This window comes from Stigmatopora argus, chromosome 24, assembly GCF_051989625.1.
Source record: "Stigmatopora argus isolate UIUO_Sarg chromosome 24, RoL_Sarg_1.0, whole genome shotgun sequence".
Lineage (NCBI taxonomy): Eukaryota > Metazoa > Chordata > Actinopteri > Syngnathiformes > Syngnathidae > Stigmatopora > Stigmatopora argus.
The window spans coordinates 4980100-4995447 of NC_135410.1; the positions used below are offsets into that span (position 1 = coordinate 4980100).

The 15348-nt window shown below is 42.3% G+C and overlaps 1 protein-coding gene across 1 annotated transcript; it reads left to right on the forward strand.

The window, feature by feature from the left end:
• The first annotated feature begins 7089 nt into the window (after positions 1-7089).
• Positions 7090-13919, forward strand: LOC144069409 (uncharacterized). Its single transcript, XM_077594804.1, has 2 exons — positions 7090-7303; positions 7622-13919. Exon 2 carries the CDS (start codon positions 7866-7868, stop codon positions 13917-13919), a length of 6054 nt encoding a protein of 2017 aa, XP_077450930.1. The 5' UTR covers positions 7090-7303; positions 7622-7865.
• Positions 13920-15348: the final 1429 nt, after the last annotated feature.

The following is a 15348-nucleotide window of genomic DNA, read 5'->3' on the forward strand; positions in this document are numbered from 1 at the left end:
TGGTTGCAGGGGACATATTCAGTTTTTAAGGCCAAAATGTGCTTTTCAGGGACTGAAAAGCATGTTTTGGCCGAGTATGATAATTTACATTAAAACTTAATTTCTATCACTTCGAATGATGCCAAATGAATAATTTGCTTGAATTGGACCATTTTACACTATGTCCATTGTAGATTTGTGTCTCTGACAGTTCGTTTGGTTGCAGGGGACATATTCAGTTTTTAAGGCCAAAATGTGCTTTTCAGGGACTGAAAAGCATGTTTTGGCCGAGTATGATAATTTACATTAAAACTTAATTTCTATCACTTCGAATGATGCCAAATGAATAATTTACTTGAATTGGACCATTTTACACTATGTCCATTGTAGATTTGTGTCTCTGACAGTTCGTTTGGTTGCAGGGGACATATTCAGTTTTTATGGCCAAAATGTGCTTTTCAGGGGCTGAAAAGCATGTTTTGGCCGAGTTTGATAATTTTCATTAAAACTTGATTTCTATCACTTCGAATGATGCCAAATGAATAACTTACTTGAATTGGACCATTTTACACTATGTCCATTGTAGATTTGTGTCTCCGACAGTTTGTTTGGTTGCAGGGGACATTTTCAGTTTTTATGGCCAAAATGTGCTTTTCAGAGGCTGAAAAGCATGTTTTGGCCGAGTATGATAATTTTCATTAAAACTTGATTTCTATCCATTCGAATGATGCCAAATGAATAACTTACTTGAATTGGACCATTTTACACTATGTCCATTGTAGATTTGTGTCTCTGACAGTTCATTTCGTTGCAGGGGACATATTCAGTTTTTATGGCCAAAATGTGCTTTTCAGGGGCTGAAAAGCACGTTTTGGCAGAATATGATAATTTTCATTAAAACTTGATTTCTATCCATTCGAATGATGCCAAATGAACAACTTACTTGAATTGGACCATTTTACACTATGTCCATTGTAGATTTGTGTCTCTGACAGTTCGTTTGGTTGCAGGGGACATATTCAGTTTTTATGGCCAAAATGTGCTTTTCAGTGGCTGAAAAGCATGTTTTGGCCGAGTATGGTAATTTTCATTAAAACTTGATTTCTATCACTTCGAATGATGCCAAATGAATAATTTGCTTGAATTGGACCATTTTACACTATGTCCATTGTAGATTTGTGTCGACAGTTCGTTTGGTTGCAGGGGACATATTCAGTTTTTAAGGCCAAAATGTGCTTTTCAGGGACTGAAAAGCATGTTTTGGCCGAGTATGATAATTTACATTAAAACTTAATTTCTATCACTTCGAATGATGCCAAATGAATAATTTGCTTGAATTGGACCATTTTACACTATGTCCATTGTAGATTTGTGTCTCTGACAGTTCGTTTGGTTGCAGGGGACATATTCAGTTTTTAAGGCCAAAATGTGCTTTTCAGGGACTGAAAAGCATGTTTTGGCCGAGTATGATAATTTACATTAAAACTTAATTTCTATCACTTCGAATGATGCCAAATGAATAACTTACTTGAATTGGACCATTTTACACTATGTCCATTGTAGATTTGTGTCTCTGACAGTTCGTTTGGTTGCAGGGGACATATTCAGTTTTTATGGCCAAAATGTGCTTTTCAGGGGCTGAAAAGCATGTTTTGGCCGAGTTTGATAATTTTCATTAAAACTTGATTTCTATCACTTCGAATGATGCCAAATGAATAACTTACTTGAATTGGACCATTTTACACTATGTCCATTGTAGATTTGTGTCTCCGACAGTTCGTTTGGTTGCAGGGGACATTTTCAGTTTTTATGGCCAAAATGTGCTTTTCAGAGGCTGAAAAGCATGTTTTGGCCGAGTATGATAATTTTCATTAAAACTTGATTTCTATCCATTCGAATGATGCCAAATGAATAACTTACTTGAATTGGACCATTTTACACTATGTCCATTGTAGATTTGTGTCTCTGACAGTTCATTTCGTTGCAGGGGACATATTCAGTTTTTATGGCCAAAATGTGCTTTTCAGGGGCTGAAAAGCACGTTTTGGCAGAATATGATAATTTTCATTAAAACTTGATTTCTATCCATTCGAATGATGCCAAATGAATAACTTACTTGAATTGGACCATTTTACACTATGTCCATTGTAGATTTGTGTCTCTGACAGTTCGTTTGGTTGCAGGGGACATATTCAGTTTTTATGGCCAAAATGTGCTTTTCAGGGGCTGAAAAGCATGTTTTGGCCGAGTATGATAATTTTCATTAAAACTTGATTTCTATCACTTCGAATGATGCCAAATGAATAACTTACTTGAATTGGACCATTTTACACTATGTCAATTGTAGATTTGTGTCTCCGACAGTTCGTTTGGTTGCAGGGGACATTTTCAGTTTTTATGGCCAAAATGTGCTTTTCAGGGGCTGAAAAGCATGTTTTGGCCGAGTATGATGATTTTCATTAAAACTTAATTTCTATCACTTCGAATGATGCCAAATGAATAACTTACTTGAATTGGACCATTTTACACTATGTCCATTGTAGATTTGTGTCTCCGACAGTTCGTTTGGTTGCAGGGGACATTTTCAGTTTTTATGGCCAAAATGTGCTTTTCAGAGGCTGAAAAGCATGTTTTGGCAGAGTATGATTATTTTCATTAAAACTTAATTTCTATCACTTCGAATGATGCCAAATGAATAACTTACTTGAATTGGACCATTTTACACTATGTCCATTGTAGATTTGTGTCTCCGACAGTTCGTTTGGTTGCAGGGGACATTTTCAGTTTTTATGGCCAAAATGTGCTTTTCAGGGGGTGAAAAGCATGTTTTGGCCGAGTATGATAATTTTCATTAAAACTTGATTTCTATCACTTCGAATGATGCCAAATGAATAACTTACTTGAATTGGACCATTTTAGACTATGTCAATTGTAGATTTGTGTCTCCGACAGTTCGTTTGGTTGCAGGGGACATTTTCAGTTTTTATGGCCAAAATGTGCTTTTCAGGGGCTGAAAAGCATGTTTTGGCCGAGTATGATGATTTTCATTAAAACTTAATTTCTATCACTTCGAATGATGCCAAATGAATAACTTACTTGAATTGGACCATTTTACACTATGTCCATTGTAGATTTGTGTCTCCGACAGTTCGTTTGGTTGCAGGGGACATTTTCAGTTTTTATGGCCAAAATGTGCTTTTCAGAGGCTGAAAAGCATGTTTTGGCCGAGTATGATAATTTTCATTAAAACTTGATTTCTATCACTTCGAATGATGCCAAATGAATAATTTGCTTGAATTGGACCATTTTACACTATGTCCATTGTAGATTTGTGTCTCGACAGTTCGTTTGGTTGCAGGGGACATATTCAGTTTTTAAGGCCAAAATGTGCTTTTCAGGGGCTGAAAAGCATGTTTTGGCCGAGTATGATAATTTTCATTAAAACTTGATTTCTATCACTTCGAATGATGCCAAATGAATAATTTACTTGAATTGGACCATTTTACACTATGTCCATTGTAGATTTGTGTCTCTGACAGTTTGTTTGGTTGCAGGGAACATATTCAGTTTTTATGGCCAAAATGTGCTTTTCAGGGGCTGAAAAGCACGTTTTGGCAGAGTATGATAATTTTCATTAAAACTTGATTTCTATCCATTCGAATGATGCCAAATGAATAACTTACTTGAATTGGACCATTTTACACTATGTCCATTGTAGATTTGTGTCTCCGACAGTTCGTTTGGTTGCAGGGGACATTTTCAGTTTTTATGGCCAAAATGTGCTTTTCAGAGGCTGAAAAGCATGTTTTGGCCGAGTATGATAATTTTCATTAAAACTTGATTTCTATCACTTCGAATGATGCCAAATGAATAATTTGCTTGAATTGGACCATTTTACACTATGTCCATTGTAGATTTGTGTCTCTGACAGTTCGTTTGGTTGCAGGGGACATATTCAGTTTTTAAGGCCAAAATGTGCTTTTCAGGGACTGAAAAGCATGTTTTGGCCGAGTATGATAATTTACATTAAAACTTAATTTCTATCACTTCGAATGATGCCAAATGAATAACTTACTTGAATTGGACCATTTTACACTATGTCCATTGTAGATTTGTGTCTCCGACAGTTCGTTTGGTTGCAGGGGACATTTTCAGTTTTTATGGCCAAAATGTGCTTTTCAGAGGCTGAAAAGCATGTTTTGGCCGAGTATGATAATTTTCATTAAAACTTGATTTCTATCACTTCGAATGATGCCAAATGAATAATTTGCTTGAATTGGACCATTTTACACTATGTCCATTGTAGATTTGTGTCTCTGACAGTTCGCTTGGTTGCAGGGGACATATTCAGTTTTTAAGGCCAAAATGTGCTTTTCAGGGACTGAAAAGCATGTTTTGGCCGAGTATGATAATTTACATTAAAACTTAATTTCTATCACTTCGAATGATGCCAAATGAATAACTTACTTGAATTGGACCATTTTACACTATGTCCATTGTAGATTTTCGTCTCTGACAGTTCGTTTGGTTGCAGGGGACATATTCAGTTTTTATGGCCAAAATGTGCTTTTCAGAGGCTGAAAAGCATGTTTTAGCTGAGTATGATAATTTTCATTAAAACTTGATTTCTATCACTTCGAATGATGCCAAATGAATAACTTACTTGAATTTGACCATTTTACACTATGTCCATTGTAGATTTGTGTCTCCGACAGTTCGTTTGGTTGCAGGGGACATTTTCAGTTTTTATGGCCAAAATGTGCTTTTCAGGGGCTGAAAAGCATGTTTTGGCCGAGTTTGATAATTTTCATTAAAACTTGATTTCTATCACTTTGATTGATGCCAAATGAATAACTTACTTGAATTGGACCATTTTACACTATGTCCATTGTAGATTTGTGTCTCCGACAGTTTGTTTGGTTGCAGGGGACATTTTCAGTTTTTATGGCCAAAATGTGCTTTTCAGAGGCTGAAAAGCATGTTTTGGCCGAGTATGATAATTTTCATTAAAACTTGATTTCTATCACTTCGAATGATGCCAAATGAATAATTTACTTGAATTGGACCATTTTACACTATGTCCATTGTAGATTTGTGTCTCTGACAGTTCGTTTGGTTGCAGGGGACATATTCAGTTTTTATGGCCAAAATGTGCTTTTCAGGGGCTGAAAAGCACGTTTTGGCAGAGTATGATAATTTTCATTAAAACTTGATTTCTATCCATTCGAATGATGCCAAATGAATAACTTACTTGAATTGGACCATTTTACACTATGTCCATTGTAGATTTGTGTCTCCGACAGTTCTTTTGGTTGCAGGGGACATTTTTGGTTTTTATGGCCAAAATGTGCTTTTCAGAGGCTGAAAAGCATGTTTTGGCCGAGTATGATAATTTTCATTAAAACTTGATTTCTATCACTTCGAATGATGCCAAATGAATAATTTGCTTGAATTGGACCATTTTACACTATGTCCATTGTAGATTTGTGTCTCTGACAGTTCGTTTGGTTGCAGGGGACATATTCAGTTTTTAAGGGCAAAATGTGCTTTTCAGGGACTGAAAAGCATGTTTTGGCCGAGTATGATAATTTACATTAAAACTTAATTTCTATCACTTCGAATGATGCCAAATGAATTATTTGCTTGAATTGGACCATTTTACACTATGTCCATTGTAGATTTGTGTCTCTGACAGTTCGTTTGGTTGCAGGGGACATATTCAGTTTTTAAGGCCAAAATGTGCTTTTCAGGGACTGAAAAGCATGTTTTGGCCGAGTATGATAATTTACATTAAAACTTAATTTCTATCACTTCGAATGATGCCAAATGAATAACTTACTTGAATTGGACCATTTTACACTATGTCCATTGTAGATTTGTGTCTCTGACAGTTCGTTTGGTTGCAGGGGACATATTCAGTTTTTATGGCCAAAATGTGCTTTTCAGGGGCTGAAAAGCATGTTTTGGCCGAGTATGATAATTTTCATTAAAACTTGATTTCTATCACTTCGAATGATGCCAAATGAATAACTTACTTGAATTGGACCATTTTACACTATGTCCATTGTAGATTTGTGTCTCTGACAGTTCGTTTGGTTGCAGGGGACATATTCAGTTTTTAAGGCCAAAATGTGCTTTTCAGGGACTGAAAAGCATGTTTTGGCCGAGTATGATAATTTACATTAAAACTTAATTTCTATCACTTCGAATGATGCCAAATGAATAACTTACTTGAATTGGACCATTTTACACTATGTCCATTGTAGATTTGTGTCTCTGACAGTTCGTTTGGTTGCAGGGGACATATTCAGTTTTTATGGCCAAAATGTGCTTTTCAGGGGCTGAAAAGCATGTTTTGGCCGAGTATGATAATTTTCATTAAAACTTGATTTCTATCACTTCGAATGATGCCAAATGAATAACTTACTTGAATTGGACCATTTTACACTATGTCCATTGTAGATTTGTGTCTCCGACAGTTCGTTAGGTTGCAGGGGACATTTTCAGTTTTTATGGCCAAAATGTGCTTTTCAGGGGCTGAAAAGCATGTTTTGGCCGAGTATGATAATTTTCATTAAAACTTGATTTCTATCCATTTGAATGATGTCAAATGAATAACTTACTTGAATTGGACCATTTTACACTATGTCCATTGTAGATTTGTGTCTCTGACAGTTCGTTTGGTTGCAGGGGACATATTCAGTTTTTATGGCCAAAATGTGCTTTTCAGGGGCTGAAAATATGTTTTGGCCGAATATGATAATTTTCATTAAAACTTGATTTTTATCACTTCGAATGATGCCAAATGAATAACTTACTTGAATTGGACCATTTTACACTATGTCCATTGTAGATTTGTGTCTCTGACAGTTCGTTTGGTTGCAGGGGACATATTCAGTTTTTATGGCCAAAATGTGCTTTTCAGGGGCTGAAAAGCATGTTTTGGCCGAATATGATAATTTTCATTAAAACTTGATTTTTATCACTTCGAATGATGCCAAATGAATAACTTACTTGAATTGGACCATTTTACACTATGTCCATTGTAGATTTGTGTCTCTGACAGTTCGTTTGGTTGCAGGGGACATATTCAGTTTTTATGGCTGTCAAGTCAACTTTGGAGAAGATATGTCTGCCCCTCATCCAGGCCAACAGAGGGCAGAAAAGAAAACCCAAACAAAAGTCACCTCGCCTCATTTCCTGCCTAAGATCATAGGGCATGAGCCAGGATATAACCATTCAGATTCAAGCCTTGAAAGTAGACAGGCGAGAAAGGAGCAAGGAATACCAAGGAATACCCTTCAGACCCGATCACACGCAACTGGTAGGATAAAATAAGTACCACCTAAATGCCAGCTGATTGATGCTTAATTTGCTTCTCGCAACCTTAAGTTGCACTCTTTGTATTTTCCCTTAACTTGGATTACTCATATGACCTATCTCTGTAAAGTGAATATTTGTGTTTGATTTACTCGATCAGTTAATGTACCCATGCACTTCCACTCTATCATTTCAACACTCTCCTGCTTTTCTGTAGTAAATTCAAGATGCTAGTAGTAAACTCAAGAGCAACACTTTGATCACCATAGTAACGTGAAACTTGAGTGACGTCACATGCTCCCTCCTTTCCCCTTTCTTTAAGGTTTTCAACCTAACCACTTCCTATCACCATAAACTTCAATAAAAGTGTAAACTGGAAGGATTTGAGTTGTTCCTGCGTTGATAAGATCGGGGCCCCTTTTCAAGTTTGGGGCAAAATTTGAAGAAAAGGAGAGATAACTTGACAGTTGAAAACCAGCGTGGCATCATAGACAAAGGATTAAAGGCCTTGAGTCAAAGCCAACGCAGTCGTCGGAAGGGCCTCAAGAGGAGCGAGGCCTCAAGCCATGGCGGAAGAAGCCACTGGGAAAACAATTGAGCAGCTAAGGCTCGAAAGGGCCAAAGCAGAAAGAGCCTTCTTCAATCAAGCCAGGTACCTAAGGAAAGAGGCAAGAAAACTGGAGAAATCAAAGTTGCTGAGGGAATACAATAGGTTCTATGCACAAGCACGAGAGGTAGATAACACCAATAGCGATTACGAACTCGGCCTCCTTGCCGAACGGGGAGGTTCTGAGGAAGATATCGGAGGAATATTGGAGAAAATAAAGAAGACCCAAGAAGACTGTGATACCAAGCTGACAGAAGTAAGGGAGATAGTACAATTAAGTCTCTGGGAGAGATGCGGCAGGACTGAGCTCACGTCTGCAATGGCGGAAGCAGAAATATACTGCGGACACGCCCTTAGGACCCCAGTGACTGCGGCGTGTAATGATGCCTATGAACGGCAAGTAACCCATGCTAGAAGAAGCATACTTGAGCTCATGACAGCGTTCAAGGAATGGGAAGAATGGATCCCAAAAGAAGAAAGACCCACCTGGGAGAAAAGACTACAAGACCTAAAAGAAAAGAGGGTCACCATCAATACAAGGGAGGCAGAACACCTACAAATGTCCAAGGAGGAGGGAGCAGAACAAGAAGGAACCCTCCGAACAAAGCCTGCAGAACAGGCACCCGGTCTCAAAATTAAGGCCACAAGTCTGCCCAAATTCGAGGGCTCCAGAAGAGATTTCTACCCGTGGAAGAGGACCTGGGAAAGCCTTCAGAAACAAGGCGAGCCAACTGGCTCGAAGGAAGCCCGAAGGCTCCAACTCCTTGAAAGTGTGGACGGGAGAATCTGCAGAGACCTAGGCCTGTACACCTGTCAGACCGCCGAAGACATATTCAGGATGCTGGAAAACCGATTTGGAAACAAAACAACAATAGCCTTGGAGATCGTTGAAGACCTGGATAAAATCCCCATCCTGACATTAGACCAACCCCGGAAAGTGATTGACATGATCCGAGCAATCGAAAAGGCCCTCAACGATCTCATAGAAATCGACAACACTGCAGCCATCAAAAATCTGCTTGTAATCAGATCAATAGAGAGGAAATTACCAGAAAGAATAAAGATGAACTGGTTAGACTTCATGACCAACCAAGCTAATGGAGTCACCCCAGACAACCACTTTGACAGCCTCCTAAGGTACCTGAAGGGCCAAGAGGGGGTCTTGGAGAGGGCCGAGCAGCTTAATACACCTCTGAAGCCCGAGAGAAGATCAGGGGAACCGAGGCAAAGCGAACCCAGAAGGTACGCCTCAACCAAGTCCACGAGCAAAGGGGGATGTGTCGTCTGCGGGGAAGAGGGGCACGGAGAGAAGCTGTTCTTCTGCAAGGCGTTCAAAAACCTGAAACCGAAAGACAAGTTGAGTGCAGTTGAAAGGTTGGGAGCCTGCAAAAAGTGCCTAGGGTGTCACAAGGATGAAAGCGAATGCAGGGACACTTACTTGTGCAGGAAACAGAGCTGCAAGAGAGACCATCACTTTTTCCTGTGTCAGAGAGAAAAAGCGACACCAAGACCAAACACGGGGAGGCTCGAATTGACAGAACGACAACAGCGATTCGTGTCTGGACTGTCCCCCGAAGCGGCAGAAGAATGGAAGAGTGCCTTCACCAATGTTTCGGCAAGGTCGCTCTGCACCGACAAGTCTGCAGCAATGGGGCATGGTGAAGGAGAGGAACTCCCAGTGATGCTTATGCTCCTCGAAGTAACAGCCAATGCAGGTCAGAAGATCGGAACACTGATTGACTTGGCATCTGACACAAACTACATTACCCACAGCGCAGCCAAGAGACTCAACCTCAGAAGCGAGAAGGTCACTCTATTGGTCCACGGTGTTGGGGGGATGGTTCTGAAAGAGAGAACAAAAAAGTACCAGCTCCGAGTGAGAATCAAGACACCCACGGGGACGGTAAGAGACCATGAACTCACTTGCTATGGTTTGAAAGAAATAGCCAAGATAAGTAGAACCATCAAACCTGAAGAACTGAAAGGGTTCTTCCCAGAAGTCAGCTTAGAGGACCTGCACAGACCAGAGCAGGTCGAGCTCCTCATCGGTCACCGGGAAGGACGCCTCGCACCACAGAGGGTGAAAGTGATCGGCGACCTCGTCTTATGGGACGGACCATTGGGGAAGACCGTTGGTGGAACGCACCCAGACCTCTTTGAGGAAGAGAGTGTGGCAGCTCGCACATCCAAAACACACTTTGCACGGTCCATGAGGGCCACGGCTGTGAAATACCAAGAACTCAGAGAATCAAAGGAATTCAAAGCTGAAACTAGAAGCACTGTCACAGACAAAGAATTCCTCAACTGGTGGAAATGGGACAGTATTGGGGCAGCCTGCGAACCAAAGTGTGGAGGATGCAGATGTGGAAACTGCCAGCCAGGAGGCAAGGAGATGACACTGAGCGAGGAGAGAGAGCTGGAAGTCATCAGAAAAGGCCTCACCTATGTCACCACTGATGATCACGTCAACCAACCTCACTGGGATACGAAATACCCATGGATCGAAGACCCCATTTCTCTACCCTACAACAGAAGTGGAGTAGAAGCAACCTTTCTGAGGACAGAAAAACAACTCAAGAAAGAACCCAAGTGGAAAGTGGCATACGCATCCCAAGTCCATGAAATGGTGGAAAGAAGAGCAGCGAAGAAACTCAGCAAAGAAATGATCACCAATTGGAGAGGACCGGTGTGGTACGTTAGCCACTTGGTAGCGCCAAACCCCCACTCCGTCACCACACCAGTGCGCCTGGTCTGGAACAGCAGCCAGAAGTTCAAGGGACTTAGCATGAACGATATCCTGTTGAAAGGACCAGACGTCCTCAACCCAATCCGAGCAGTTTTACTCAGATTCAGAAGAGGAGTGCATGCAGCCCTTGGAGACATCAAGAAGATGTACAACTCAGTGTGGTTGGAAGAACCAGAAATGCACCTACACAGATTTCTTTGGAGAGACACAGAAGAAAGTGAAATTGAGGAGTATGCCATCACCCGAGTCAACATTGGCGATCGTCCAGCAGGATGCATTGCACAGCTGGCGATGAGAGAGACTGCAAAGCTACCCATGTTTGCTCACCTAAAAGAGGAGTGCAGAATCCTGGAGGAAGACTCTTACGTTGACGATGTGCTGACCTCTCATAACGACTTGGAAAAACTGGATGGATACACCAAAAGGGTTGAAGAGATCCTGAAAGCAGGTGGCTTCATCCTCAAACCCTGGCTCCGGTCAGGCCAAAGTGGGAGGGAGATACTCACAGCAGGAGCATCTTCCAGCAATATACTCATTCTACCAAATCAAAGAAGAGGAGAAGACGACAAAGCCCTTGGAGTCGGCTACATTGTCGAAAGCGACAAACTGTACCCCATGACCTCAGTTAACTTCTCTAAGAGAAGAAAGAAAATGAGAGTGGGTCAAAACCTCCTGGAAGAAGAGGTGAGAGAAAACACTCCCAAACCACTGACCAGGAGACAATTACTAAGCCAGGTAGCTGGCCTCTATGATCCGATAGGCCTTGTCACCCCCGCCAAGCAGAAGGGTGCCATTCTCGTCAGGAAAGCTTTCCAAGAAGCTGGAACCAGCAGAACCCAAGACACGTGGGACAAACCTCTATCTGAAAAGTTAAGGGAAGAAGCAATCCAGTTATTTGAAGAATACGTCCGTCTCAGCCAAGTTACCTTCCACAGGAGCCTCACGCCACGGAACTGGACCCGAAAACCGTGGGGAGTGACATTCTCTGACGGAAGTGACCAGAGTTACGGGGCCGTGGTGTACCTCAGATGGGAGACAGCGACGGGCACCGAAGTCAGACTCGTCGAGTCCAAGGCGAAACTATCACCACTTGACCAGAAGGGAGAACCAGTGAAAGCTGAGATATGTGGCGCTGTCTATGCAGCTCGCCTCAGGATATACATCGGAAAGCACAGTCGAATGGAGATTGAAAGATGGATCCACCTAGTGGACAGTCAAACTGTGTTAGGAGCAATCCAAAGAGACAGTTACGGATATCAAACCTTCTTCGCGAACAGAGTTGGAGAAATTCAGAAGACCACGTCCGTTGACGACTGGTGGTGGATCCAGGGAGACCTCAATGTAGCGGACATGCTAACAAGAGGAGTTGCCCCGGAGGACCTCAGAGAGGGCTCCGCGTGGCAAGACGGACCCGAATTCCTAAGGCTGCCCATAGAGGAGTGGCCAAAGAAGTCGGCCAAAGAAGTCGCTGCCCATGCAAGGGAAGGAATCAACAAACTCCAAAGGAAGTCCTTCACTGCCGTACAGACCAGGTCACAGACGAGAGGAAGGACGAGCGATGCACCATCTGCCGGAACAAGTAATCCGACCCATGCCACGAATGGGGGAGATCGGAGTATCCCACGAGGGGCTGCAAACGGAGATGATCCCCGAGCCCGAAGACCTCCAGCCGGATCTGCTGTGAAAGAACTGATCGATGTAAGGAGATTCAGCAGCCTAACCAAATTGATCAGGGTCATAGCCTGGGTATGGAGAGCGGCAACAAAATGGAAAAGTGTATTGGAACAAGACCCAACTTCAAGTAAACCAAAGAGCCAGAGACTGTCATCAGACCAGATAAAGTCCAGAGCCAAGCAAGCTGTACTTACACTAAGTGAGTACGAAGATTCAAAGAGAGACCTCTTCCAGGCAGCCCAAGAGGGCGCGTCCTTCCAAGACACCACCCTCAACAGGTTGGCGGTATACAGAGAGGCGGAGACCGAACTCTTGGTCTGCGGAGGAAGATTCCAAATCTTCGACAACGACAAAACAGCCGTACCAATTCTACCCCATGATGCATGGATATCTTCTCTTCTGGCACAAGAAGCCCACAACGCAAACCATGAAGAAACAGCAGGTACACTCCTGCGCATGAGGAAGAAAGCGTGGGTTATAAGAGGCCGAAGATTGGCTCAGAAGGTCGTAAACAATTGTGTAACCTGCAGAAAAAACAGAGCCAAAAGATGCCAACAAATCATGAGCGACCTCCCATCCGAGCGAACAACGCCAGCCAGACCATTTCAATACGCAACTGTGGACCTGTTCGGCCCTTACGAAGTGAAGGATGAGGTGAAGAAAAGATCAGGACTCAAAGTATGGGGACTAGTTTTCTGCTGCATGGCATCCCGAGCCCTACACACAGACGTAGTAAATGACCTGTCATCTGAAGGCTTTCTGTTGGCCTACAAGAGATTTGCAGCATTACGGGGACACCCGAAGAAGATATGGTCAGACCCTGGAAAAAACTTTGTGGGCGCCAGGCCAGCCCTCAAAGAACTGCATGCCTTCCGGAGGAAGCTGGAAGCATCCAGAGTCGAGGATGAAGCCTCCACGCACGGAACGGAATGGAACTGGAAACTCCACCCTGCGGACTCCCCACACCGAAATGGAGCTGCCGAGGCCGCAGTACGCGCTGTAAAACGTGCCCTGCACAACCTGGCAGGAGACAGATGCTTCACGTGGAGTGAGTTCCAAACCTTCCTCTACATGGCTGCCAATCTGGCCAACGAAAGACCCATTGACGCCAGGACGCAAAGTCGTGAGGAATGCATAGACTACATCAGCCCAAACACCCTTCTGCTGGGAAGGACAGGACCTGAGGGAGATGTAGGAAGCTTCAACTTTCAAGGATACCCCTACAAGAGACTAAGAGCCATCCAGACCGAAGTCGACCGATTCTGGAAGAAGTGGAGCCAGCTGGCGGGACCCAACTTGTTCATCCGAAGTAAGTGGCACACAACGAACAGAAATGTAGCCACGGGAGATATCGTCTGGCTGGCCGACCAAAATGCTCTAAGGGGCCAGTACAAGCTTGGACGAGTCGATAGTGTCGTCCCCGACACAAGAGGCATCGTCAGAGATGTACACGTCAAGACCTTCCCAAGCTACCCCGTCTCTACTACCAAATCTGATCACGCGAAGAAACCCCCCACAAAAATCCCCTCAACAATTCTGCATAGAGATGTACGACGCATCATTGTCCTGATACCTGTGGAAGAACAGAAATAGACCAACAAAGAAACGAACGAGAGCAACCAGGAACTGTGTGACCTCTCTGGGTTCAGGAACCGAGAGGCCAAGTGGGAGGTGTCAAGTCAACTTTGGAGAAGATATGTCTGCCCCTCATCCAGGCCAACAGAGGGCAGAAAAGAAAACCCAAACAAAAGTCACCTCGCCTCATTTCCTGCCTAAGATCATAGGGCATGAGCCAGGATATAACCATTCAGATTCAAGCCTTGAAAGTAGACAGGCGAGAAAGGAGCAAGGAATACCAAGGAATACCCTTCAGACCCGATCACACGCAACTGGTAGGATAAAATAAGTACCACCTAAATGCCAGCTGATTGATGCTTAATTTGCTTCTCGCAACCTTAAGTTGCACTCTTTGTATTTTCCCTTAACTTGGATTACTCATATGACCTATCTCTGTAAAGTGAATATTTGTGTTTGATTTACTCGATCAGTTAATGTACCCATGCACTTCCACTCTATCATTTCAACACTCTCCTGCTTTTCTGTAGTAAATTCAAGATGCTAGTAGTAAACTCAAGAGCAACACTTTGATCACCATAGTAACGTGAAACTTGAGTGACGTCACATGCTCCCTCCTTTCCCCTTTCTTTAAGGTTTTCAACCTAACCACTTCCTATCACCATAAACTTCAATAAAAGTGTAAACTGGAAGGATTTGAGTTGTTCCTGCGTTGATAAGATCGGGGCCCCTTTTCAAGTTTGGGGCAAAATTTGAAGAAAAGGAGAGATAACTTGACAATGGCCAAAATGTGCTTTTCAGGGGCTGAAAAGCATGTTTTGGCCGAATATGATAATTTTCATTAAAACTTGATTTCTATCACTTCGAATGATGCCAAATGAATAACTTACTTGAATTGGACCATTTTACACTATGTCCATTGTAGATTTGTGTCTCTGACAGTTCGTTTGGTTGCAGGGGACATATTCAGTTTTTATGGCCAAAATGTGCTTTTCAGGGGCTGAAAAGCATGTTTTGGCCGAATATGATAATTTTCATTAAAACTTGATTTCTATCACTTCGAATGATGCCAAATGAATAACTTACTTGAATTGGACCATTTTACACTATGTCCATTGTAGATTTGTGTGTCCGACAGTTTGTTTGGTTGCAGGGGACATTTTCAGTTTTTATGGCCAAAATGTGCTTTTCAGGGGCTGAAAAGCATGTTTTGGCCGAGTATGATAATTTACATTAAAACTTGATTTCTATCACTTCGAATGATGCCAAATGAATAACTTACTTGAATTGGACCATTTTACACTATATCCATTGTAGATTTGTGTGTCCGACAGTTTGTTTGGTTGCAGGGGACATTTTCAGTTTTTATGGCCAAAATGTGCTTTTCAGGGGCTGAAAAGCATGTTTTGGCCGAGTATGATAATTTTCATTAAAACTTGATTTCTAT

Bases quoted from the DNA above. Each gene is read 5' to 3' on its own strand.
- LOC144069409 (XM_077594804.1), top strand. From the start codon at position 7,866: ATGGCGGAAGAAGCCACTGGGAAAACAATTGAGCAGCTAAGGCTCGAA.